We start from the raw sequence: 25,688 nt of genomic DNA, 5'->3' as shown, positions 1-25,688 counted from the left end.
GTGTATTCCTTCCAATGTGCATTACCATGCACCTGTCAGAAGTGAATTGCATCTGCTGTCATGTTATCCACTCAACTGTCTTGGTTACGTCCCTCTGAAGATGCACAGTCTTCTCCACTCTTGACTAAGTTAAATAATTTTGTGTCATCTGCAAATTTTGACCCTGCATTGCTTACCCTTTTTCTAGAATATTAGTAAATACATAAAATATCACCAGAACTTTCGGCCATCCCACACAATCACTCTTCTGCCATGTTAAAAGTTGATCATTTATCCCTACTCAGTTCTCTATCTCTTAACCAACGAGGAGTCCAGTAGCACCTTCAGGCTAACAGATTTATTTGGGCATAAGCTTTTGTGGGTAAAAAAACCCACTTCTTCAGATGCATGGAGAAGTGTTTTTTTTAACCCACAAAAGCTTATGCCCAAATAAATCTGTTAGTCTTTAAGGTGCCACCGGACTCCTCATTGTTTTTATGGAATCAGACTAACACGGCTACCCCTCTGGTATCTCTTAACCAGCTTCTGATCCATTACAATACTTTGCCTATCACTTCATGTTTATTTATTTTCTTTAATAGCCTCATGTGAGGGACTTTGATCCAGATTCTCAAGGTATTTAGGTGCCTAAATCCCATTAAAACCAATGGGTATTAGGCTCCTTTGAGGATCTGGATCTTTGTCAAAAGCTTTGTTTTTTGAAGTCTGCTTGTTCTTTGGCCTCTTCAGAACTGAGGCAGGTATGCATGCTACAATGTGTGAAGTGAGGTCTGTGTGGTGGAAACACCTATTGATTGAATGCAAAGCTGTCACCCTCCTTCACAAAAGAAGAGACGGGCTTGAACCAAAGCCTTCAATCCATGCTTGAGTTTTGGCAAAGTTCAGATCCAGATTCAAACATCCCAGCTCTGGCTCTAATGCCAAGCTAACCCCCACCGCACCCCCTTTAGTTGAAGCGCTTGACTCAAATGTTGCAGCAGGTGCCTAGCTCTGCTTACGATTTCAGGCTGGATGATCCCAGAGGTAAATGCAAGGCTTTGAGACATCAGACTAACCCGCTGCCTTCTGCACGCCTCTTAGGGAACACAGAATCAGGGGTATGCACTGGAAAGGAGCCGGGAAAGGCCTGGTGATGAAGGGAGGGGATAGGGGATACACATGGACAGTCAGAGGGGGTTGAAGAGAAGGAGTATGACTGAGAAGCTGGTTGTAGGAAAATAAGTGTCAGTCACAAGTGGCTGAGCCTTGAAAATGATTCTTGATAGCCAAAGGAATGGATTCCACAGAGATCTGCCTTCCTCAACAAGCGAGTGGAGCACTCTGCAGCTGAGAAGCCAGCCCCAAAATCCACGGCTCTGTGAGCATTCAGCACGCTGAAGAAAGGAAACTGGTAAAAATAACTTTAAAACAGCGCTCCAGTGGCTGTTTAGAATTTGAAGGTTTGAACATCCCACGCTATGAAAGCAGAAGGTCAAGGTCTGGCATGCAGGTGCCGGGAGCAATTACTTCCAGTTACTTAAGTGTTGCTCAGTAAGATGTTTTGACTGCAAAGAGTAAAGGGCTCTGCCAGAAATGTCTGAGAGCGGAGAGAGGGAGGGAAGGGAGGGGGAAAAAGGAGGGAAAGAGAAGAAAGAGAAAAAGAAAAAGACATGCACAAGAGAAGGAAACATGAACCACATCAATTCCGTTTGAACAGCAGCTGTCTGTGCCCCATTGGGGGAGCACCTCCTGCTCACACCTTTTTATTGGGGCTGATTTAGGGGCCTGTTCCCAAGCCTACTGAAGGCAGTGGGAATCTTTCCATTAACTTCGCTGGGTGTTGGATCAGGATCTAAAAAAGTGACTTGATCTGGCATATGTACCTATGTTTGCCAGGAGGAGCCGTCGGTGCTAATGCCTGGTGCTGATGGCCTGCTCTGGAAGTGTTCACATCTCTTTTTTAGTTCTCTTGAAATCACAAAAGGAAGCCTGTGAATTGTACACACAGCTAATCTGTGAACCCAGCGTTGCTACTACTGCAGCCCCTGCTGCCTCTCTCTGTGTGCTACCCCAGCGGGGGAGTTCTGGCTCTGTAGGGCTAGACAGAAGCATGCTGTGGAGGGGAGAGAACAAGAACCCCCCTTGGAAGCTGCACAGCCCATAGGGCAGCCCTGCCTGCTCCCCCTCTCCCCCACTCTGGCCAGAATTGTAGCCCCTCTGCTCTCAAAACGAGAAAAAGGAACTTTTCTGAATCTCTCTCCAAAGCTTCTCTTGGGGCTCAAGGCAGTAAATTTGGATGGACCCACATCACTTACCTTCTGACTCTGAGCCTCTCTGGCACATCTGCGCCGACTCGCTTGGTGTGGCCACAGTCAGGCCTGACATTAAGATTCCCTTGCTCATTTCCAGATGAACCCCCAATCACAGCTCCCCTGGAGAGGAGCACCTGTCCTAAGGAAGCACTCTTCCTGTGCTCCGTCCCCACCCCAAGGGGCTGGCCGTCTCAAGTATAACAGCCCCTAGTTGGGATGAATGCAGGACTCCTAGCTCCAAAGCACAGGCCTCTACTGCATATGCTGAAGGCCACAGGGTCTGATCCAGAGCCCACTCAAGTCAATCGGAGTCTTGCCACTGACTCCACTGGGCTTTGGATTAGATCGCTGGCCCCACCTGCCTGCCCATGCCCTATGAGAGTTGTAGCAGGCAGCTGCCCCCTGTGCACCAGCCACAGAGGGAGAAGCTGACACATGGGAGTCACATAAGGGGACTGGCTTACCCAGGTGGCTGAGGGCCTCTTTATCCCATGGCCAGGTGGCGGCACCGGCCAGCCCCTCCCGCACCGAGCTGGCAAAGTAGACGTTGAGGAAGTGTGTGCTGTTCAGCTGCAGTGCCTCCTTCAGCTCCTTCACGCTCATGTACGCCCTGCAGGGACAGGGAACGGGAGACAGTCAGCAGATATCTCAGTGCAGCAGGAAGAAGTAGGATTGTGCTGAACTGGTGTAGGACAGGGCCCTGGGAGAGGCCTTGGAACAACCAGAGCAGAAGCAGCCCCAGAGAATCCATCCCTTGAGATCCAGTGCATTCTGGGACAGTCTGGGAAGGCTTGGCCAGTTTTAGGGAGACGTCCAACCAGACTGTTAATTCGTTACCTTAATGCGGAGTCGTATCATGTTAGTTAAAGGGCTTGGGCAGAGATGCAACCAAACAAATATAAATAATTCTTGCTATTTATAGTCTCTCCCTAGTTAAGACTGAATTCTGCTCTTAGAGAAGGTACACCTCTACCTCGATATAACACTGTCCTCGGGAGCCAAAAAATCTTACCGTGTTATAGGTGAAACCGCGTTATATTTGAACTTGCTTTGATCCATCGGAGTGCGCAGCCCCGCCCCCCCAGAGCACTGCTTTACCACATTATATCCGAATTCGTGTTATATCAGGTGGCATTATATCGAGGTAGCGGTGTACCTGTCCTGGGACAGCAGGAATCCAGGGGACCCCCAGGAAGAGAGAAAAGGGGGAAGGAGAGAACAATGAGGAGAGGAAATGGGAGGAGAGATGAATGGGTGACTCCAGGGAGAGAGAGGAAAGGAAGAGACCACCCCCACTGTGGGGGAAGAGAAGGGGACTTGCTCTAGGAAAGAGAGAAGGGGGAACTCAAGGGAGAGAAAGGGTGTTCGTCCAAAAGGAGAAAAAGGTGCTTATAACTGTATTGGTTTCAGTGAGACACCCCCAGGTTTCTCAAGGGGCCGAGCTCTCCCTGAAACAGACCGGAAGTAAGATCCTTGCTCTCTCTCTGTTCCTCCATTCATATCTCACCCACCTTCTTTCAATGCTGACCCTTCCCTGCTCCCCTCCCAGCTCTGTACCTGGATCTCTGCTCTGCCCTGCTCCTACCGGACTCCTGCCTCCACTTTGCAGCATTCAGTGATGGCAGAGGGACCAAAGAACTAGCATGGGCCATGGCGAAACAATATGTTCCCGCCTGATATCTGAAGTGAGGAGAGGAATCAATCAGACCAAGAGATATGCATATACAGGCATGCCAAGACACCTCAAGGGCCTCAGAGTTTGGGCAGCCAAAAATGGAGGTGCCTGAAATCATGCGTCATTTCTGAAAGTTTTGGCCATTTCAGAATCCAATCCCTTTCTGCTCCTGCATTCTGCTAGCAACAGCCTCCTCTCTGTTCCTCCATCCTACCCTGGGATGCAGCTCCTGGCATCCAGAGCTTGGCTACCCTGGCAGACTCTGTGAGGCACCTGCCAATGACACTTGAGCGGCTCCTTCTTCCAGCTGCTGTTGGGCGGGTGCCTGAGCGAAGCTAGCCATCAGTCCAAGGGATTCATTATCATCATGTATTAAAGCTTGTAGCAGGGTGGTCACCCCACTCCTGCCCTGAAGGGCTTAAAACAGCCCTGGGAGAGGGCTGGGGCAGGGGAAAAGCTAGGCTGATTGGGGGAAGCAGCCACAGGTGGGGGCCACGCCCCAGTCAGGCCACAGCTGGCCCTATGAGAGGGCTGAGGGCCAGAGACTGAGGGTATGTCTACACTACAAAATTAGGTCGATTTAATAGAAGTCGATTTTTTAGAAATTGACTTGATACAGTTGATTGTGTGTGTCCCCACTAAGCGCATTAAGTCGGCAGTGTGCATCCATAGTATCAAGGCTAGCATCGACTTCCGGAGCGTTGCACTGTGGGTAGCTATCCCACAATTCCCACAGTCTTCGCCACCCATTGGAATTCTGAGTTGAGCTCCCAATGCCTGATGGGGCAAAAACATTGTCGCGGGTGGTTCTGGGTACATGTCATCAGGCCCCCCTCCCTCCCTCCCTCCATGAAAGCAACGGCAAAAAATCGTTTCTCGCCGTTTTTCCTGGGTTACCTGTGCAGACGACATACCACGGCAAGCATGGAGCCTGCTCAGCTCACTGTCACCATATGTCTCCTGGGTCTGCTGGCAGACGTGGTACTGCAGTGCTACACAGCAGCATCCCCTTGCCTTGACATGCGGACAGCAGACGGTACAATACGACTGCTAGCCATCGTCATCGTCCCGTGGGTGCTCTGGCCAAGTTGGTCGGGGACGTGTGAACAAAAATGGGAATGACTCCAGGTCATTCTCTTCTTTAAGTTTCATCTAATGGAGATTCAGTCCTACCTGGAATATCATGCCAGCTGGAGGCTTCTGCCTCAGGCTGCTCTCCCAGTCAGCAGCACTGTGCGGTCACACCTACCCCAGCCTACCCCTTGCTCCCATGGCTCATGAAGCTTGGACAGTAGTACGGAGCAGTTCATATTGGTGGTAAAATGTGCCTTTGGACGTTTAAAAGCGCGCTGGTGCAGTTTATTGACTCGGTTAGACCTCAGCGAAACCAATATTCCCACCGTTATTACTGCTTGCTGTGTGCTCCACAATATCTGTGAGAGTAAGGGGGAGACGTTTATGGTGGGGTGGGAGGTTAAGACAAATCGCCTGGCCACTGATTACACACAGCCAGACACCAGGGTGCTTAGAAGAGCACAGCAGGGTGCTCTGTGTATCGGAGAAGCTTTGAAAACCAGTTTCATGACTGGCCAGGCTACAGTGTGAAAGTCTGTTTGTTTCTCCTTGATGAAAACCCGCCCCCTTGGTTCACTCTACTTCCCTGTAAGCCAACCGCCCTCCCCTCCCCCCTTTGATCTCCACTTGCAGAGGCAATAAAGTCATTGTTGTGTCAAATTCTTGCATTCTTTATTAATTCATCACACAAATGGGGGGATAACTGCCAAGGTAGCCCAGGAAGGATGAGGGAGGAGGGAAGCACAGGGGTGGGGTAGTTGTAGGGGCACCCCCTAGAATGGCATGTAGCTCATCATAGAAACGGCATGTCTGGGGCTCTGACCCGGACTGGCCATTTGCCCCTCTGGTTCTTTGGTAGGCTTCATGCGGCACTGCTGTGGGTCCCTTTTATAATCTCTGTCCTTCATGCCCTTGGATTCGTCTCCCCATACAGTGATCAGATGCAGTAGCTCCCGTTCGGTCCATGCTGGAGCTCTTTTGCAATTATGGGACTCCATGGTCACCTGTGCTGAGGAGCTCTGCATGGTCACCTGTGCTGATCAGCTCGCTACGCTGGCCAAACAGGAAATGAAATTCAAAAGTTCGCGGGGCTTTTCCTGTCTACCTGGCCAGTACATCTGAGTTGAGAGTGCTGTCCAGAGCGGTCACAATGGAGCACTCTGGGATAGCTCCCAGAGGCCAATACCGTCGAATTACGTCCATACTACTCCAAATTCGACCCAGCAGGGTCGATTTCAGCGCTAATCCCCTCGTCGAGGAGGAGTCAAGAAATTGATTTTAAGAGCCCTTTAAGTCGACAAAAATGGCTTCGTCATGTGGACGGGTACAGGGTTAAATCGATCTAACGCTGCTAAATTCGACCTGAACTCATAGTGTAGACCAGGGCTGAGAGAGACTCTCTCTAGCTTCATTGAGAGAGAAGGACCTGGCTGCTGGGGAAGCTGAGAAGGGTATCTAGGGTGGAGCAGTGCTGGGGAAGAGCAGAGGGAGCTGGGGGAGCTCCAGCCTAGCAAAGCCCCAGGCTGCAGGCCAAGCTAAGGGCCCACAAAAGGGTACTAGGGCTGCAGAGGGGCAGCCCAGATAAAGGCAGAGGCAGCTGCTCCAACCCCCCTTGCCGATGATGAGTGGTTTATAGACTGCAGTCTGCGCAAGGAGTGGGGGCTAGATGATGACTGGTAGTAGCCACTGAGGCAAGGTGGGGATAGGGGGTTGGGGATTCCCCTGGGAGGGGACACCTAGAATGAGGGAGTACTGCGGTGGGCAGAACCCCATGGCAGAGGGCATGGGGTCTGGGAAGGACACGGGGGCCAGCGGCAGGCGAGACACCGGCCTGCAGAAGGCGCTCCGGGCTGGAAGAGCTAATTCCCTGGACAACCAGCAGGAGGCGCCGCACCAGTGAGTTGTTCCCCCACCACAAAGCTCTCACTGCTAATGCATTCATGACTCCCATTAGCCACCTCAATATGGTGATAACCAGCCCCAGCAAATAAGAGGGACATATTTTCTGTGTCCACTCAAAGGACACAGTGTCTGATCCACGACCCACTGAAGTCAGTAAAAAGAGTCCCATTCACTAGGAAGTCTTTGGATCAGGCCCTGAGAGTGACCTGGAGCAACAGATTTCTGGGAGAAAAAACACACCACCATGGGAATGTAGCATTTTAGAGAATAAATATACAGAACAATGCTGATAAAATCATTAATGGTGAAAAAGGCCTCATTTATCACATGCTATCATGATCTTTCCATAGCAATTGGCAGCTTGTAAGTTATATGGTAGGGAGATATTGTGAAGAGAATGCAGCCACTTCTCCCTACTGGGAGCTAGATACCAAGGGAACGCCCCTCCCCCGCTTTCCCCTCAACCATTCATGCAGGCAAACAAAAAATGCAACTGTACTTTATATACCGGCTTTCACAGAAGCTGCAGCATTCAGTGATGGCAGAGAGACCAAAAAACTACGCATGGGCCGGGGTGAAAAGATACTTTCCCATCTGATATCTGGAATGGGGAGAAGACTTAATGAGACCTAGAGATATGCAAATACGCTACTCTGGATGCCAGGGACATAGAGGAGGCTGTGGCTGGCAGAATTCGGGAGCAGAAAGGGATTGGAAGAGAGAAACAAGGCCCCTGAAGCAGGCTAAAAGCAGGCCCAAGGGGCACTGGAAAACCAAAGAGGACATTTTGAATTGGATTCTGAAATGGCCAAAATTTTCAGTATTGACTAGCGATATCAGGCACGTCCATTTTTGGGTACCCGAACTGAAACCACCTCCAGGTGCCTGTTTTCACAAAGCACTGAGTCTGTTTCCTCTGAGAATCAAGCCCCTTGACGGTGTCTCAAGTGCCCCAAAAACGGAGTCACCCCCAAATCACTAGTCACTTTGGGAAACCTTGTCTGGAGCCAGTGGTTGTGCTCCAGGGTGGGGCTGAGAGGACCCCATTTCTTACCAAGTTCCCCCACTTCTCATCACAAGCAGCATTTCCAGAAAACACTTCCCCTGCCATGTAAGTCACAGAGAGCAGCAAAGTTAGGACAATCTGATCCATCTAGGTTGCCTCGCCAGGCCGTCCCCAACATGCGCCATGATGACACCATCTCATCACGAGGGCAGGAGCGATCAGGAAAAGGGACTCCCAGATCATCCCACCTGACCTCCTGCATAATGCAGGCCATCAACAGCACCCGGCACCCACACACTAAATACCACCACACCAACTAGACCAAGTATTGAAACCCTCTGGAGACTACACTATTATGTGACACAGGTTGAGAACACAAGGGACCGTGTTGCACCAACGCCGGAGGCCCCTGCAATATCAGCCAATTGATTAGGTGAGATGTACCCACACGATCCCGACAAACATCCCGTACCTCCGGCTGCAGAGGAAGGTGAAACTCCCCCCCAAGCTCACTACCGATCTGACCTGAGGGAAATTCCTTCCTGACCTCACAGATGGTGAAGGCACGGGAGCAAGAACCAGCAAGCCAAGCACCCGAGAGAGAGAATGCTCGGTGCCACCTCAGAGCACCAGCCGACCCAGGCCAGTGTCCCATCTCTAGCGGTGGCCATCTCTGATGCTTCAGAGGAAGGAGACGAAAACAAACCAACCAACCAACCAAAAAACACACAAAGCACATTGGGAGGGGGGAAGAAAATCCCTTCCTGAGCCCATAAATAAACCTGGAGGACATTTCTGTGGCATGACTCAGAAGGAACAGAAGCACAAACATAACAGGAATGGAGGTAGGAGAAAAGCTCCCTCATGCACATGGGCTGCTCGGGGGACCCAGGTTTTAAAAATAACATTGCTTCTTGACCTGTGATATCTTGGAAAAACAGCCCCAAGCCCTCCCGAGCCATCCAGATTCCGGGGGCTGACGTCAGCAGTGTTCAGAGGGATATTCCTGACGCCACTCTTCTGGAGACATGATGTTTTTCTGGCTGTCGCCTGCTGGTCCCCTGACACCAGCAACATTTTTTTTTCTACCCTTAATTGTGAGGAACTATAATTTCCTCCCTCGAGAGACTTGTGCAGTTCAGGGCCATGTTAGGGGGTGAGTGATGGGCTAGAGAGAGGAATGGTCCCTGATTTCTCCCACAGCAGCAGCGTAAGCACACAGATCTTCCCGCCAATCTCCCCAAAGACGCTAGAGAGACCAAAACATCTCTGGAATGGACAATTCTCTGATTTCCCTCAATTCCCCTATGAGCATGCAACTGGCGTCTCCGCCTGTCGTTGGCTCAGCTGCCAAAGTTATGCTAGCCCTCGTCCTCGGCAGTTCCGTTATTTTCTCCTGAGGGATGGGGGGGGGGGATCAGCCTCCCACCTCCCTCTGCCTCCACACACTGGTCAAGCTACAAGCCTCCCCCCATTCCCCAAATAACTTCCCAGCTCCCCCAAATGGGAGGATTCCAAATTGGACGACACACACGGCCGGCAGGCTGGTGTGAGCTGACATCCAGGAGTAAGGAGTACAAAAACAACGAGGAATAAAACACAGGCTGAAGGAGAAAAAGGAACAGCCATCGGGTTTTCCAAATGAAGCAAAACAAGTGTTTCTTCATCCAAGTATGCAGGCTACTGGTGAGCATCAGCCAAGCTCTCCCCTAGGTTATCCCAGTGCAACCCTGATGAAATCAACTGGAGGAGAATTTAGTAAGCAGAGGTAAAGAACATATAGGACTGTAGTGGTCTTGCAAATGAAACATCCTCCTACACTACAGGTGCGCATCTCCTCACGCTATGCCATGCACAAGGCACTGCAGCCTGCAGGGGTAGAGGTGCCACTCTCATTGTGTTGTGCCATGCATTCAGCTCTGCACCTTTGTAGCTGCAATGCCCTCACAGCGTGCAGGCATGGAGGTGTCACTCTGCTTGCTCTGTGCCATGCACTGGGCATGTGGCTCTATGGGGGAGTTAACACCACAGCCTGTAGGGACAGGGCTGCTGCTGCTTTCATCTGCTTAGGCTTCTCCACCGCAGGGGAGGGAGCGTTGTTTGTGTGTAGCCAGGAGAAGGGAAGGGGCGTGGTGCTGTGTTTGGTCAGTGCAGGCTCTAGGAGCTGGAGGGTGCATCTGTGATGCAAGTGTAACCCACATATCCCCTGGGTGTGGTGTTCTGTCCCATCTAGTGGCACCGAGACCACTTAGAGAGAGATAAAATGAGTCTGGCTCTAGAGCCTTAGCTAACAGCCACTTGGCTTTTAGCTCATGCGGTAGAGGCTCATGCACTAAACTCCAGAGATTAGAGGTTCAATCCCGCCTGCAGGTTCAATCCCGCCCGCTGACGACCGGGGTCTGTCTGCATTACAGAAGCCCTTTTCTGGGAGGGAGGAGGGAATAAGTAGGCTTAACTAATAAACTATATGATGGGAAGATTCAGGACCCTGTCGATGGCATGGGCACAAAACAGCCTCCCAGGCTGGGGGGGAGGGGGGAGCTTTCACTGCAGTCTCTGGCATCCAGAGCAGCGTATTTGCATATTTCTAGGTCTCGTTAAGTCTTCTCCCCATTCCAGATATCAGATGGGAAAGTATCTTTTCACCCCAGCCCATGCGTAGTTTTTTGAGGCCAGCACATATCCCGTGCTGTAACATAAATCATGCTGAATTCTCTGGGTATTGCTAAGGACGCAGTGTGTAACTCCACAGGAATTCCATTGCTGTTCAAAAATAGGAGCTCCTTCCCTGCCGACAGGCCAGTGAAGATGTGGGGCTGGGAGCAAGCTCCCCAAGTACCCTCCACAGACACTGGGAAATACTTGAGCCAGCCAGCTCCAAGCTAAGTGCCCAAACTGCTGAAGTCATTTGAGACTCTGGCTGTCTTTTTATGTCCCTCACCAAGCTCCCATTCTGTAGGGAAAGTCCTCTCTCCTCCCCCTGCCAACCGGGGAGGCTCTCTGTTCCCCGGCCCCTGCTGATGGAAGTGGTGTCTCCAGGAAGGGCTTCCCAGCAGTTGGTGCTGGGCTGCCCATGGTGCTTGTGATTAGGTAGGCGTTTCGGCAGAGCATTTGCAACGTGCCAAGGGTGAATGCAGCCAAGAGCAGCCTAGTCTCTCTGAAGCTATATCCAAAGATAGAAGAGAGCGGTGTCTAAGGTGCATGAGCTCCTGCCCAGCACTGGTCGCTGGCATGAGGCTCCCACCCATCCTTACAGTGATAGTGTGATCTCATAGTACAGAGCATCCCTGAGATCCCTTGCTCATCATGCCGGACCAGCCTGAGGCATCGCAGTGTTGTGACCAGGGTTAGTTTGTTTCGCTGAGGTTCTCCTTTGCTGGTCGAGTGAGAGGGTCCCACATCCAACTCAGCTTGGAGACTCCAGATTAACAGTTCAGTCTCCAGGGCAGCACCTGTCAAGGTGCCATCCACGTCCATGGACGCGTCACTGCAAGAGCACAACGTAGTCACATCCAAAGCGCTGCCGCTAAACTGGGGAGAGAGTCTGGTCGCATGGGAACGATAAAGCATGCCTGAAAGGATCAGGGATGCTTGAAGGATAGCCAGACATTCTCTCAGGATCTAGAGAGGCACAAAGTTCCTGACCAACATCCACTGCCGTCAATAGGAACCACCCCTCACAAGCTTTTATGGGCTGGGACTAGGGCCCAAGAGCTTAAATGCGGGTGTGTGCACATGGGATAAGAGCATCACATAGCCACCTGGACCTGATGACACATCTCTTAGGGACAGACACTGCCAGTTGATGGGGGACCTAGAAATCAGCTGTTGCTGCCAGTGTGAAGTCAAAGACATCATTTCATGTTCGAGAAGAAGCGTTGTGCGAAGGCCTTTGATTGGGGGGTGGGGAAACGGAGATGCAGTGCAGATACGCGAGGGACCCAGGGCCCCAGTTGTTCCCCATAGCATGGGGAATTCCTGTTTACGTTAATGGGAGTTATTTGTACCCTGCGAGAGGGAAATCTGGCTTTTGAACTGGAACAGCAGGTAGGCGTGGCAAGGGCTGAGATGCACTGGCAAAGCCGTAAGCATATTCAGCCTGGGGAGAGCTGTGGGGCAGCAGGTCAGGACTGAAGTGCATTGGCAGAGTTGTATGTGGGATCCAGCACTGCAATAGCAAGGGGTGCTGTGAGTGAGGACAGAGGTGCACAGGGAGAGCCATGTGGCTATGCAGCACTGGAATGGCCGTGGAGTTGCAGATCAGGTGCACTGGCAGTGCATGGGAGCCAGGATAGGGCCAGTAGGTGAGCTGTGGGTGTGGATTGAGGTGCACTGTGAGAGCAGCATGGGTAGAGTCCCTGGCTCTAGCCAGTGCTACCCATCCATCACTTTCATAAGCACCAAGTTCCACAAATTTTGACAGAGAGAAAAACCCATCAACGTATTTCCCTGGGGAAAGGCAGAGTGATTTACCATTGCCGGCCCCTTCACCATCAACTGGACTGAGCCAGTGTCCTGAGCAACACAGGTGGTTGAGTGACCATAAGCAGGGGTGCTGGCAGGGCATTCTACCTGAAGGCTCTATGGCTGCTGGCCCCTGATCCTTGTGGACATGTTGCGAAGCCCACCTTTTCCCTTTGGGCAAGGGATGAGGAGGGAATGGCTTGAGGCTTGAGATAGGAAGTGCCAGAATGGATCAGAGCAGGGGTGCATCTCATCCTGTGTCCTGTCTCTGACCATGCAAAGCACCGGCTGCTCTAGAGGAAGAACCCTGCGGTTAGAGGCAATTGGATAATCTGCCCCCAGGGAAGGTTCCCTCCTGACCCCCAATAGTTAGAGGCTGGATTATGCCTGGAAAGAGCAGGGTTTGGATCTGACTCTGGAAAACTATAGAGATCCCTTTTAGATTTACACATGGGTATCCACCTGCCTGAGCTGGGGAGCAGATCATTAGGCAATACTGCTCTGGGCACAGGATGGGAGCCTGTCGACATGCTTTTAAAAAATAGAAATATAAGCAAGTGCAGATGAAGCATTTCTATTTGCTGCCAGCCAGGGAGTCGCTCTGTCTATCGGAGAGCAAGAGCAGAAAATCCAGATGCATTTACAGCTGGGAGCTTCCAGCAGTGCACACAGCTGTCTGAGGGAGTAGGAGAAGGAGCCGGCTGGGTCTGATTAGCATCATGCCTCGGGGTAGTTTGTTTCAAGCTGCACCCTTGCGCATGATAAGCAGCCCTGTGTGTACACACATACCCGCACAAACCACAGACAGATGTTCAGCTCGGAAGGCCCTCACTAGCAAGAAACACACATCACCTTCAAATAAAACCTTTGCTTTGCTTTTCACGTTATATTTTGCAGACTTCGATGCTTCTCTTGCATGATGCCAAACCATCCGCATCAATCAATCGATGGCCCCCAAGTTTCTGGCCGTTACCATAAGAGGGGGAATTCCCTCCACCCCTCTGTGGAAAAGACTGGATGGTTTGCAAATCATATCTGAGGGTAGTCCAGTCTCTAATCAGACTGGAGGCTCTGCTAACCACCTTCCTTTGCCTCCTTTTCCTCCTTCACCTGCCAGTGCTTTGAGCATTATGCTGCTGCTTAGCTTGCTGCTTTGAATTTCCTACTGATCATATGTGTATCAGAGGCTTGGATCACTGAATAACACTGCTTTTATGATGTTTGCATCCATTTCCACACTCCTCCACACCCTCCAATAAACCCAAAGCTAGACAAGCTTCCAAGCTGTCTCCCCTCATCACTTTCCTCTGAGTCACTGGATTGAATCTGGCCTGGTGCATTAAGTGACCAAACGTCATTTTCTGTTGGCTGCTCAGTGACCTGGGGTTTCGGCGGAGTTCCCAGTGGAGAGGGACCTACCCCACGGAGACCCCCACACCGACAGGTAGAGTTGTTGCCAATCTCACCAGCGTTGCCAAGGAGCCAGTGAGGGATCAACCCTGTAGGTGGTCCCTCCATGGCAGAACCTTGCCCAATGCCAGCCCTGGGGCGAGAGGGCTCCAGTAGGGTTACCATACGTCCGGATTTTCCCGGACATGTCCGGCTTTTGGGGGTTCAAATCCCCAAAAGCCGGGCATGTCCGGGAAAATCGGGAGGGAGGGATGGAGGGCTCGGGCGGGGCCTCTTTGGCCGGGCCGGTGCGGGGCTGGGCCGGGGTCGCGGGGCCGGGGGCATGGTGCCGGGCCAGGCGCGGGGCCGGGCGGGGAGCCGGGGGCGCGGTGCCGGGCCGGGAGCCGGGCGGTGCGCCGGGCCGCGGGCCGGGGTAGCGGGGGGGTGCGCGGGGCCGCGAGCCGGGCCGGGGTAGCGGGGGCCAGCCTGGGCCGCGCCTGCTCCCCCCACACCCCCCCTTACCAGCTTCAGGCTTCCCGCGAATTTAATATTCGCGGGAAGCAGGGGAGGGGGCGGAGACTTTGGGGAGGGGGCGGAGTTGGGGAGGGGGCGTGGGCGGGGCTGGGGGCGGGGCCGAGGCCCCGTGGAGTGTCCTCCATTTGGAGGCACAAAATATGGTAACCCTAGCTCCAGCCTCCAGGGCTGCGAATCCAGCACATTCCTTCCCGAGAGCTAAATTCTCTTACAAAACAGAAAACCAATTCACCATGCTGTCCCATCGATTCCCAGCTCAAATGCCTCTTGTTAGCACCATGTCACAGGGGGCAGGAGTGCCGGATAAGGAAGGAGGCTCAGAGACTGAGCCCTGAACTCCAGACTCACATTTCCTAGAAAGCAGAGTGAGAGATGGGACTCGGGCGGGAGGTGGGGCTGGGGGAGGCGGGTCGAGCACACAGGCACAGCATGGAAACCGGAGGCTGTCAACAGGGAAAGCCAGGCTGCAGTGAGGCTGATTAAAGGAGGCATGAAGGGAGACAGACGAGAGAGATCAAGCTGCTGACTCAATAGGAACCACCTGACCTCTCCTCACATGGGGCACAGCAGACCACGGCTGACGCCAGCAACCAGCCTGCATGTTGCAAGCTATTTCTCTTCAGTGGAGAGAAGGAGCTGCAGAGGCCTAATGGGAAGGGACAGCTGGATCGCAGAGCTGTCTCGCTGTCTGCAGAGGCGATGCATTGGATGCAAATCCTCTCTTCTGCTCTGCTATCCCCCCATTCTCAGTGCCTCTCCTGTGTGCAATCCACGGGGCTCTCACGTTCCCTCTCTCTCTCCAACTGCAGCAATAACAATGCCCTCCTTGCCCCATACCCGCAAATCACTTCCTGTGTGGGATTCAGGGCAACCCTAACCCTTTCCCCCTTACCAACTTAAGTACCAAGAGGCAATCCACAGCATTGCAGCATGTGTGCCCTACTCCTCCGCCACCACACACATGTGCCTGCAGTGCATCCCTCTACCCCACGGCGATTCACAAGCCACAGTGCAGTCTCCATTGCTTCCGGAGCCCCAAACCCCAGTTACCAATTCATGGACCGCCCAGACTTGCATCTACAATGAAACCTCCTGAGGCAACCCACAAGGGTGCAGCATCTCTGCTCTCTCCTTATTACCACTGCAACCCCTCCATGCTCTGCAGCACTCCCCACTTCTTTCATTACTAATGCTACTGTGCTCATCCTGACTCAATCGGCAGGGCTACGGGTTCTCAGTGCATACCTCTTACCACAATGCAATCTGCAGGCCCCATACATTCCCATTTCCAGTGCTTCTCCTTTACCCTGAAGCAATCCTCAGGGTTGTACCACAGCTGCCCTCTCCTCACTATCAATCACTATTCTTTGCATCACAGCAGCAGCCTAGATCAGGGCCCCATTGTATTCGGCACTGCACAAACACAGACAGTCCCTGCCCCCAAAGAGCTTACAATCGAAATAGACAAGACAGTCAAAGGAAGAACTAATATTCCCACTTTACAGACGGGAACCTGAGGCACAGAGAGATTTAAGTGATTTGTCCAAGGTCATGCAGGGAGTCTGTGGCAGAGCTGGGAACTGAACCCAAGTCTCCTGAGTCCCATTGAACCAGGCTTGGGCTGGACCCTGGGCTCTAGGGCCCTGTGAAATGGGAGGATCCCAGAGCTCGGGCTGCAGCCTGGGCCAGAATGTCTACACCACAGTTAAACAGCCCCTTAGAGTCAGCTGGCACGGGCCAGCTGTAGGTGTCTAACTGCAGTGTAGACAGACCCTAAACAATAAATACACTTGGGGGATTAGCCAAGAATCCAGGCAAATGGAAGCACCTAACACCTTGTAAACTTTTACCTGTGGACAACCTGTGCCATATTTGCCATGGTTTATGCAGAAGACATGACTACAAGGTCCTAGGGGCAGTAACCTTTTCATGCACTTGCAGCAATCCTAGTCCTTGTGCGTGAGATCTGCCACTGGACAAATGGAGCTTGTGGGTGAAAATTCTAACACTTGTACGTACACCAGAGTGAGGATTTGAAGGGCGGGCTTTTCCAAAGCTCTCAGTGAGGGCCTAAAACTGTTCCCACTGAAATCACGGGAGCTTTCCCATTGAGGACAGAATTAGCCCAACAAAGGGAATGACTACACTGCAGCTAGAGACGTAGCCGCCCAAGTACTTACCTGGGATGGGATTGTGCACAGGTGGATAGCCCATGCCACCGCCTGTGCTGCCGTGGCTACACCCCGGTTTTAACACGCAAGCTCAATCAAAGCCAGCATGGGTACCTCTCCCCAAGGTGGAAATGATACTTTCCAGCTGCAGTGCAGACATAGCCACTGAGTTCTTTTGAAAATGCCCATCTGAAGTGCATGCACAGGCGTCTGCAGCTCCAAAACGCACCCAACTGCATCTAGCGATTCACCTAGCAATTGAAGCATTTACACCACGTTCATGATGACAGCCTGAGGCCTGGCTGAACATTTGGCCTGTACAGAAAGGAGGGGGAAAATAAATCCATTAATAAGAGGTAAAACTGACAATGGAAAAGACAGAGGGGAAAGAGTTGGGAGCAGATATGGAAAGAAATAAAGGACATGGAAGAAAGAGAAACAGCAAGGGCTGGCTGCTAAAATCTTAGAAACGCACATTTCATTTGGTATATACCAGAAGCCAGTGACGTGAGACAGTAGAAAAGATGCAGTTTGGCACTCATGCTTGTGATGGGAGGGAGGGACCAGTGCTGGGCAGGAGCTCATGCACCTTAGACACCGCTCTCTTCTACCTTTGGACATAGCTTCAGAGAGACTAGGCTGCTCTTGGCTGCATTCACCCTTGGAGCACTGGACTCTTCTCTATGGCTCTGACCCAAAGCCTATTGAAGTCAGTGGAAAGACTCCCACTGACTTCCTCGGCCTTTGGATCAGGCCACGTCTGGGAGGGGATAATATGTTGATGCTGACTTTTTGAATGTTTGGCTTATACAGAACACGTACAGGGAGGGAGGAGGACGGGGGGAACACACAGGGTTGTTTGCATCCATGTAGTTTCAGCGTGCAGGCTTTGACAGAGGCAACTCATTCTAGTACAGACACCAAGATAAAGAATCCCAGGTAGGTTTAACTTTTTGGATTCATGATACTGTTTCAAAATGGTTTAAAATGGGAGTTCCAAAATGTTCCAGTGAAAGAACCCCCGAAGTCCCATTTTAGGGCCAGACCCTCATCTGGTGTAAATAAGCCTAGTTTTATTGAAGTTGTGCTGATTTATACCTGCTTTTCATTTCCTCTTTTGTTCAGCTGGCCCAGTGAAGAGGCGGCACAGCCCAGTTTTGCCTGCTGCTGTGGGGGCGGGTCGATCTCTGACCATCAGATCCCTGCTGGCAAGTTGCTATAGCCCAACATCCTGAAGTTCACAGCAAACTTTTAAAGCACAGTTCTCAGGGGAAAAGAAAAAGTCTCTCTGTCCGTGCAGCTTAGAATCTCAGGTCCTGATCCAAAACCCACTGAAGTCACTGGGAGTCTCTCCATGGGGATCACTGGACCTTCATCCTGCACCCTCAGTCCCCCCCCAGGTAATTGAAGCAGATATTTATGAAGTCACAGGGAGGTGAACTATCTCTAATTCAACAGGTTAATCATTAATAGTTGGAGGATTTTCTTGCCAGGCTGTATTAGGAGGAGAACATCACCAGACAGACATTTAAATTGTTTTATTTAACTAAAACAACGTTATGTAGTCTGGATTTTTTTCTTCAACAGCAAACATATAATATTTTAACAAAACAAGCATATGTCCCTTGCTTCTTACATTTATCTCCAGACTTCTTCTCCTTGTCCAGACCTATTCCACAATCATTGAATTTTCTGAAACTTTGCACTTTTAGAGAGAGGTAAGGGATTGACTCTGTGTATTGTCCCTCTTCAAATTTGTGTAGAGTTGAGGTCTGTTATTTCTCACCTCTATATATTATTTATTGATTTATTTAAAAACATTTTTGCTGTTAACAAGCATGTTACCTCTGGAGACACAAATCCACAGTTTGAGAACTGCAAAACTAAGCATCTCTGATGCTATCTTCTAGACTGAGCACTGAGTCCCATTGGGTAGATAGAAAGATTAACCTAAATAATCTATTCAGAAGCCTGTGGAACCCCATAAGATTGGGTCCCTAATCCACGAACTATTGGAACTCATTTACAAAACTTTTCTTAATCATTACATGAATATATTGTCTCATACTATAGAATTAGAATTTATAATCCCTATTCCATGATGAGATATCTTTGAGCTATAATGTATCTTAATTAAAACTATCTTTAGATAGGTTTTTCTTCAAAAAGCATTTTATCAGAAAATTTTGATTTAAAAAAAAAATCCTTGATTTTTATCCACCCTGAATAAAAGCCCCGTGTCCTGCTATTGACTTAACTGAGCCAATTCTCCAGAGAAACGATGCATACTACGTCCTGCATGTACCCATGCACCTCTCCCCTTTCCTCGCACACATTAGATGGTGGAAAACATACATCTGCCTCTATCACAGTCAAGGCTCTGTCACACCCCTCAGAGTAATCCACAGATCTCGCAAACACCCTTCTACCAAGCAGAGCTCTCTACTACTTCGACTGTTCAGCACAGCTACACTGGACACAGACCACACTCACTGTACCCGGCGTACATGCAGATAACAAACGCATGGATGGCTCTCCTAACCCAGCTCGCTATTGACAGGACCCTTTCTAATAAAACTCCTGTGTCCTGCTAATTATACAGCATGCACAATTCTATGCTGAAATGATGCATTGAAGACCCATGTAGCTTTTCCCTTTGCTCACACACAGCGGTGCAGAACATAATACCACAGCTCTGTCACACTCCTCAAAGTCATTCACACACATCCTCATATCACAAACACACCTTTACCAAGCAGTGCTGCCACCACTTACTGTAGGCACACCTAACACACTGACTCTGCCTGGAGTGTATCCAAATAATTATCATTGGCTATTGACAGGAGAACAGAGGGAAGGTGGCATGACTGACCCTTATTTTCCCTTTAATAGTGTTAGATGGAATCCTGTGAGTTGTAAAAGGAGGTGAACTATAGGGTTAGCAGAGTAAAGGTATGTGTGTTAATAGGGCATAATGGGGCATTGGTGAATGAGGGCAGAGTTACGGGTACATGGACAACCTTAACTCTGCATTTCGTGGTTTTCAAAAGCTTGAGTTCAGCTCAGTGTTCTGCAAAGGGACAACATACCACCAAACAACCTTAACTCTGCATTAATGTAGACTTTTTTGCCATTGAATAATAATAAAGATGCGACCTGGAGCTAAGGGGCCTTCCCCTGTGTGGGACTGGGCATCACCAGCTTCCACCCTCTTCAACAGAGTGTGAGGGATGCTTGGCAACAGGATGAAACCTAACATTTAATAATACCTTTTCCTCAGTAGATCTCAAAGCACTTTACAAATGAGACCAGTATCGTTATCCCCATCTTATATATGGGAAAACTGAGGCACGGGGATGGGAAGCAACTTGCCCAAGGTCACCCAGTAGGCCAATGGTAGAGCTGGGAATAGAACCCAGGATTCCCAAGTCACAGATCAGTGCTCTGTCCACACTGCCTCCCATTTAGATGCATTTATTCCTAAAGCTCTCTCATTCAAGGACAATTTTTGCAGCCTCAATATCTGTTAGGGAAAGAACGGGGTGGGGGAGGGGGATTCTTTTCTTCCCAATCTTAAAAAATAAAGTCAAATCTCAGATTTATTTTTAGCTCCAAGAGATTGGGTGTTCCAGCTGGGAGCAGGGCACACTCAAGCCAGCATTCTAATAATGCCTCATTCTTGAATATAAAAAGGACACTTGATAATTTATTGGGGAAGTTTTGTAATGTAATGATTGCATTTTAACCACAGACAAAAAAAATCCAAGGCCGCCTATCATCCCCAGTGTTGCCCTTGGCAGGCGATAATTGCTAGCTTTCGGAATTCTCTCCCCCAAGTCTTCAATCAGCTTTGTTTGCATTGCACTGTTCTGGACGGCTTGAGCTTGGTGGCCCTCAGTACGTTCTCCCCGTGCAAATGGACAATCCTATTTCCTAAATAAGGGGGTTTGCTGAGCCAAAGAAAACTAAAAACAATACATTCATTTAACAATTCCAATGGTTTCAATGGAGCCTGCCAACCCAAATGCTGTATAAATCATTCCAGAGAGACCTTCTACCGGGAGCTGAAGGAATCCCACCAATTCTCTGCCAGTCTCCTTTCTGCCGCTCATTTTTGTTTTGGGGGGGGGAGGGGTCTCTCTAGCTGACAGGATGAGAGATGGTGTCCAGTCTGATGCTGGACTTTAAACTCTATGGGGCTGGGAGAAAGCAGAGGCTAGGCCCCAAGGTTGCTCTGCAGCATCAATGGGATGAAGACAGCAGCATCCAGCTGTCTGCAGCCAGAAAGAAGGTCACCATGGTGCAGGGCCTTATACAAGAATTAAAGCAGGGCAAAATTTCATCCCCCGCAACCTCCCTAACTGCTCAAACACATATTGTTCTTTCACAATTGTTAGCCCTACAAAATCACCCCTTTCTTATGTTTTTCTCCATTACAAACATATTTGCTATAACAACAGCTAGCATTTTGCTAGCTTCTCCTCCTATAGAAACCCAGGTATTCTACACATTGTGTAGAATCCATCCATCTCTTGCTGCAATGCAGCCTCCTCTGTGGTGGGGCATGACAGCTGTGTGACAGCACACAGCTACACTGCCCAATAGTTTGGAACATATGGAAAAGTCCAAGGGAATTTAATAGGGATGAAACCGGTAGAGTTCTATAGAAATTGTCTCCCAAACTTGCTATCAAATTCTTAAATTATCCTGCACAATTTAATGAGGATGATATTCTAGCAATAGAATTCTAAAGCCTGGTTTAAGGATTCTGCATAAAGGCTGTCATGCTCTGTTAAATTCAATAGGAGTTGCCCGTACGTGTTTAAGGCCCTAATTCAGCAGTGCTTAAATGTTTGCTGAATTGGGGACTGAAAATGAATACTGGGTTTGCTTCATTCCTGCACTCCTCCAGTCCAATTCACTGATACTCGTGGAGTTAGACGAGCCTGAACCTGGAGTAACACAGTGGCATATTAGACCCACTGTATCCGACTGAAACTCTGCAAGGTATTTGAGGAAGGTGCTATATTAATACTCACCAGTACATGAGGCTAACACCCCCATCCTTGCAAAATGCACCAGGGGATCTAGACTGGCCTGCGCATCAATTTCCTCTTCTGTCTGAAAGAGGAACACTCAGCAGCACAGCCCCTCCTAATGCCATGCTGGAGGGGCACACTCAGTAATGACTTCGATCCTAACCCTGCAATACTCACACCTGAATATGGTAACACCATGAACTGTCCCACTGAATTCACTGGGACTGCTCCCATGGTAAATGGAATCTAAAAGTGTTTGCAGAATCAAGGCCTCAGAGCTTCCTGTCGCTTCCTGAATCACGGCCACACCCTGCCTTGCCCTTCCCTGGATGATCCCACACCCAAAACCCAAGTGGGCCTGCCATGCTTAGCATGTGCACTTTGACAAGCTCACAGCCCAAGGCAGTGTAGCTATCAGCTTCCATTGTCCTTTCCCAGACCTTCCTCTTTTACGTCCTCTTTCGGGACTCCTGTAAACCTGGGGAGATCAAAAGCTACAAAGTGCCATTAGAAACCTCAATCATGCAACCTCATCCATCATATAAGGACGTTATCCCCGAACAAAACTATACACCATGTGATATTAATCTAGATACTCCCTCAGCACAAGACAACTTGCGAGGGAAAAGGAAATAGGTGTCGCATTCATTATGGTGGTGTGATGGATGAATGGAATTTGCTTTTCGACAGAAAAGAAAAAAGAAAAACTGGCACAAGAAACTCAGGATAAATTGCCATAAAAACATAAGGAATCATGAAAAATAGTGGTAAAAATTAGAAAATCTAAGTAAACCAACAGTGTAATCACAGGAAAGATAAGGCAATAATAACAAACCACTAAAAACGGCTGCTGGACTATGCAATTTCCCTTAACTATCCCAAGGTGGCATAGGTGTAAAAGGTGAATACAGTACCTTCCTCATTCTCTTTGGCCAATAATTGAGAAATATATCTCCTTTGTCTCTCTACCTAGGTTTCTATCACTGTGGGATGAGAACACCCAGAAAATTGTTCCACCAGCCAGGACTATAAGAGTGTATGTCAGCGAATGGCTGAAAGGTGAGTGTGAAATCATTTGAGCACAGACATATTGGGGAAGAAGCTCGCTGGAAGTGCAGAATGGGAAAATGGTCACTTTTGAAAATAAAAAAGGGACTTAGCTCCCATCTAGTGATAGTTCAGCATAAGGAAAATGTGGCTGTATGTGTGTGTGAAATACGTATATCTCAAAAGTGTGTGTGAATGGAAGGACATGTACAGTATGTGCGGGTAGGGGGAAGCTCATTGAATAGGAAACAAGGGATGTGAGATCAATGCTGTGTTTTTAGATTCAGGGCCTTGGTCTCCTTTACACTAAGGCACATTTACATCACTCTAGAAGAGTAAAGAGGCCTCAGAGCAAACGGGAATAAGGTTTTGTCTTCAAAGGTCTGCAGAATGAAACTCACTGGTCTCTGTCGTAGACAGAGGGTGCAGCGCAGAACCTTTTCAAAAACTTTTTTCTTTTTTAATGTTTCACAGATTTTGGCTCTGATCTGCCACATCACTTTAACACGTTTAAACATAAGTAGTCCCACTGATTGCAATGGGGCAACTCCCATGCTGAAAGTTAAGCATGGGCTTAAGTGTTTTGCTAAATTGGGGCTTTTGAGCAGCTACAAGGGAAAATCATTTTTACATTTCATATTACACTCCAACACTATTTTTTTAAGAGGTGATAGTGACCTGGCCATCCTTTCTATTAATTCTGTCCATTTCTAATATGGCGGCTAAACAGTGTAGCTGCGTCAAAGTGAAACAAAATGTCTGTATTTCTCAGGTCTTTCTGTTTCTTTTATCTTATGTTTTTTCTACTCTTGAAAAGGAAGCTAGAAAACTACACTCTTTGGGTCTCCAATCTCATCCATGAGCTAGTCCATTCTGAGCATATTTTTACTCGAAGAACCAATATCTATTATCAGGGGATTCTCTCCTCTTCCCAGACTCTGCCAGGGCCGCTGTCAGAAGGGGTGAGAACAAGTTAGTACTATGGAATGGATGGGTCTTCTTATCTGGGCGTTCTTTTGATAATTCATAGTACATTCTGTCACATGAGTCTCAGAGTGGGTCCATAGTCATCGCTAAAACATTACCTTCATAAAACACCACCTGGTGTTCCAAGCCTCCTCCATTTATTGACAAGATAATGTCAGCTTTCCTGACTTTTTCTTTGCAAAAGATTCCATGACCATTGCAGTCAGAGACGGCACCCTTGCGAGGTGACTCTGTTCAGGTCAATAGGTTCAGAGTGGCTACTATTAACTCTGACTCTGGCTGAATGGATTATATAAAGAGATTCCATTTACCCATGTGTTCCTCTTAAATAATCCTATTCAACTCGATCAAAGGCCTTCTCTGCAAAATACCAGGCATACACTTTGACTGGGCCAAATGGATCCACTATACTCCTCCTTTCTGACGTTCTGTCTGGTCTCAATTAACCATGCAGCAGTGAGTCTAGCTTATTAGCAAGCATCTTGCTAATTGTCCTGGCATCACTATGTAATAGAGAAATATACCTGAAGCGGCACAATCAATTTTATCTTTGTTGGGTTCAAAGTCAATAAGCTATGGGCTTCTCCCATTGATTCTGAAATTTGTTCAACTACATTACAACACCTCCGTGGAAGCTTTATATAATCCACATGGGAATCCATCAGGCAACTGGCAACTTGCCCTCAGATGTTGGGTCAATTACACTATATCTCCTTGGCATCAATAGGTCCATCAATACTTTCATTGCAGATATGGTAATTAGCACTTGCCATATCTGGTCTTCACCTAGCTGGCTTTCACTTGCGTATCATAAGGTATTAAAATGACAGCTGGTTGAAATTTTTCAAATTCTGACAAAATTTTGAAATTCAAGGGGGAAAAAAAAAATCAGGAAAAATTTCAAAATTTCTTGAACTTTCCTTCCCATTTTTCATCCAACTTCACAGAGCTGAACAACATTTTAACATTTCAAATTTTGGAAGGAGAGAAATTTTTAGTTTCAAAAAATATTTTCCTTCTTTTCCCCAACCAGCTCTAACCAAAACTCCCGGCACCTCCCATATTCCTTTTGCTCAGTCACTAGGACCTGGTCTATACTACAGGTTTAGCAGTTAGCTGTAGATGTAAGCTGCCTTGAGTTGACCTAGCTGTGGAAGTGTCTTCACTTAGATTTGGCTCCCGCCGACGTAAGTGCCTCTCTGCACTGATTTTAGTAACACCACCTCCCCGAGCAGTGTAGAGTCACAGTTGATATAATTAGGACAATGCAGTTTCAGTATAGACATTGAATTGTTTACACTGACTGTAACTGGCTTTCAGGAGCCATCCCACAATGTCCCACGCTGACAATACAATAGAGACAAGTGTTCCTGGTGAAGACGCACATTGCCAACACAAGAAGCCGAGTGTGCGCACACAAGCAATTTAATAACTGTGGTGGCTGTATATTGACTTAAATTAGGTTGACGCAACTTGGTAAATGTAGACCTGGCCTAAATCTGCCTTTCCCATGCCTTACTGAGCATGCACTTCTTCTCTCTTGCCTCTGCTTATAAGCTAATGTTTTCTTCCTCCTTTAGCACTAACAGTGCATCTGCCAGCAGAGAGTTCTCTGAGTTCTATCCAGGAGCCTTACATTGTCCCCTGAGTGTTGCTGAATTTGCGAGCCTGAGCCATGGGAAGCATGGTGGTGGTGTTTGAAGTGAGGGAGGACGCGGAGAGGAGTGAGGAGAAGCAATGGGGAGCTCAGTTTCGGCCACACTTAGGTCACATTGTGCTTTCGGTGCCATAAGTCCTAAGCAAGGGACCATGCATAATTATGATGACCCAGAAGGAATGAGATTGTGACTCAGTTATAATCTATCCCTGGTTCCTACCTGTTTCCTATGCCAGCCCAGTTCGTGGTGCAGATGACTTCCCCATCCCTGACGATATATGCAGTGCATTGCAGAGGGAAAAGGTGGTGCTATAGCTCTGCCCACTCCCCGCCCACCTACCGAGAGAGAAAGCAACAGCCTTGCGAAGCTGCTCTCCCCACCGTGCTGCTACTTGTGATAGGGGTAGTGACTGCAAGGATGTCTCAGAACACCTCACTCAGCCAGGGTCATA

General features: G+C 49.1%; 1 protein-coding gene across 1 annotated transcript in view; it reads right to left on the bottom strand.

Moving 5' to 3' along the window:
* Positions 1-25,688, bottom strand: part of PAPPA2 (pappalysin 2) — a 170,396-nt gene that overhangs the window by 116,417 nt on the left and 28,291 nt on the right. Inside the window, exon 3 of the mRNA XM_054037937.1 lies at positions 2,756-2,901. Coding sequence (XP_053893912.1) covers positions 2,756-2,901 — 146 coding nt within the window. The remainder of the gene's footprint in view (positions 1-2,755; positions 2,902-25,688) is intronic.

Source organism: Malaclemys terrapin, chromosome 8 (genome assembly GCF_027887155.1).
Source record: "Malaclemys terrapin pileata isolate rMalTer1 chromosome 8, rMalTer1.hap1, whole genome shotgun sequence".
In the NCBI taxonomy this organism is placed as follows: domain Eukaryota; kingdom Metazoa; phylum Chordata; order Testudines; family Emydidae; genus Malaclemys; species Malaclemys terrapin.
The sequence above is the reverse complement of the archived record's forward strand: the minus strand, read 5'-3'. Positions and strand labels throughout refer to the sequence as shown.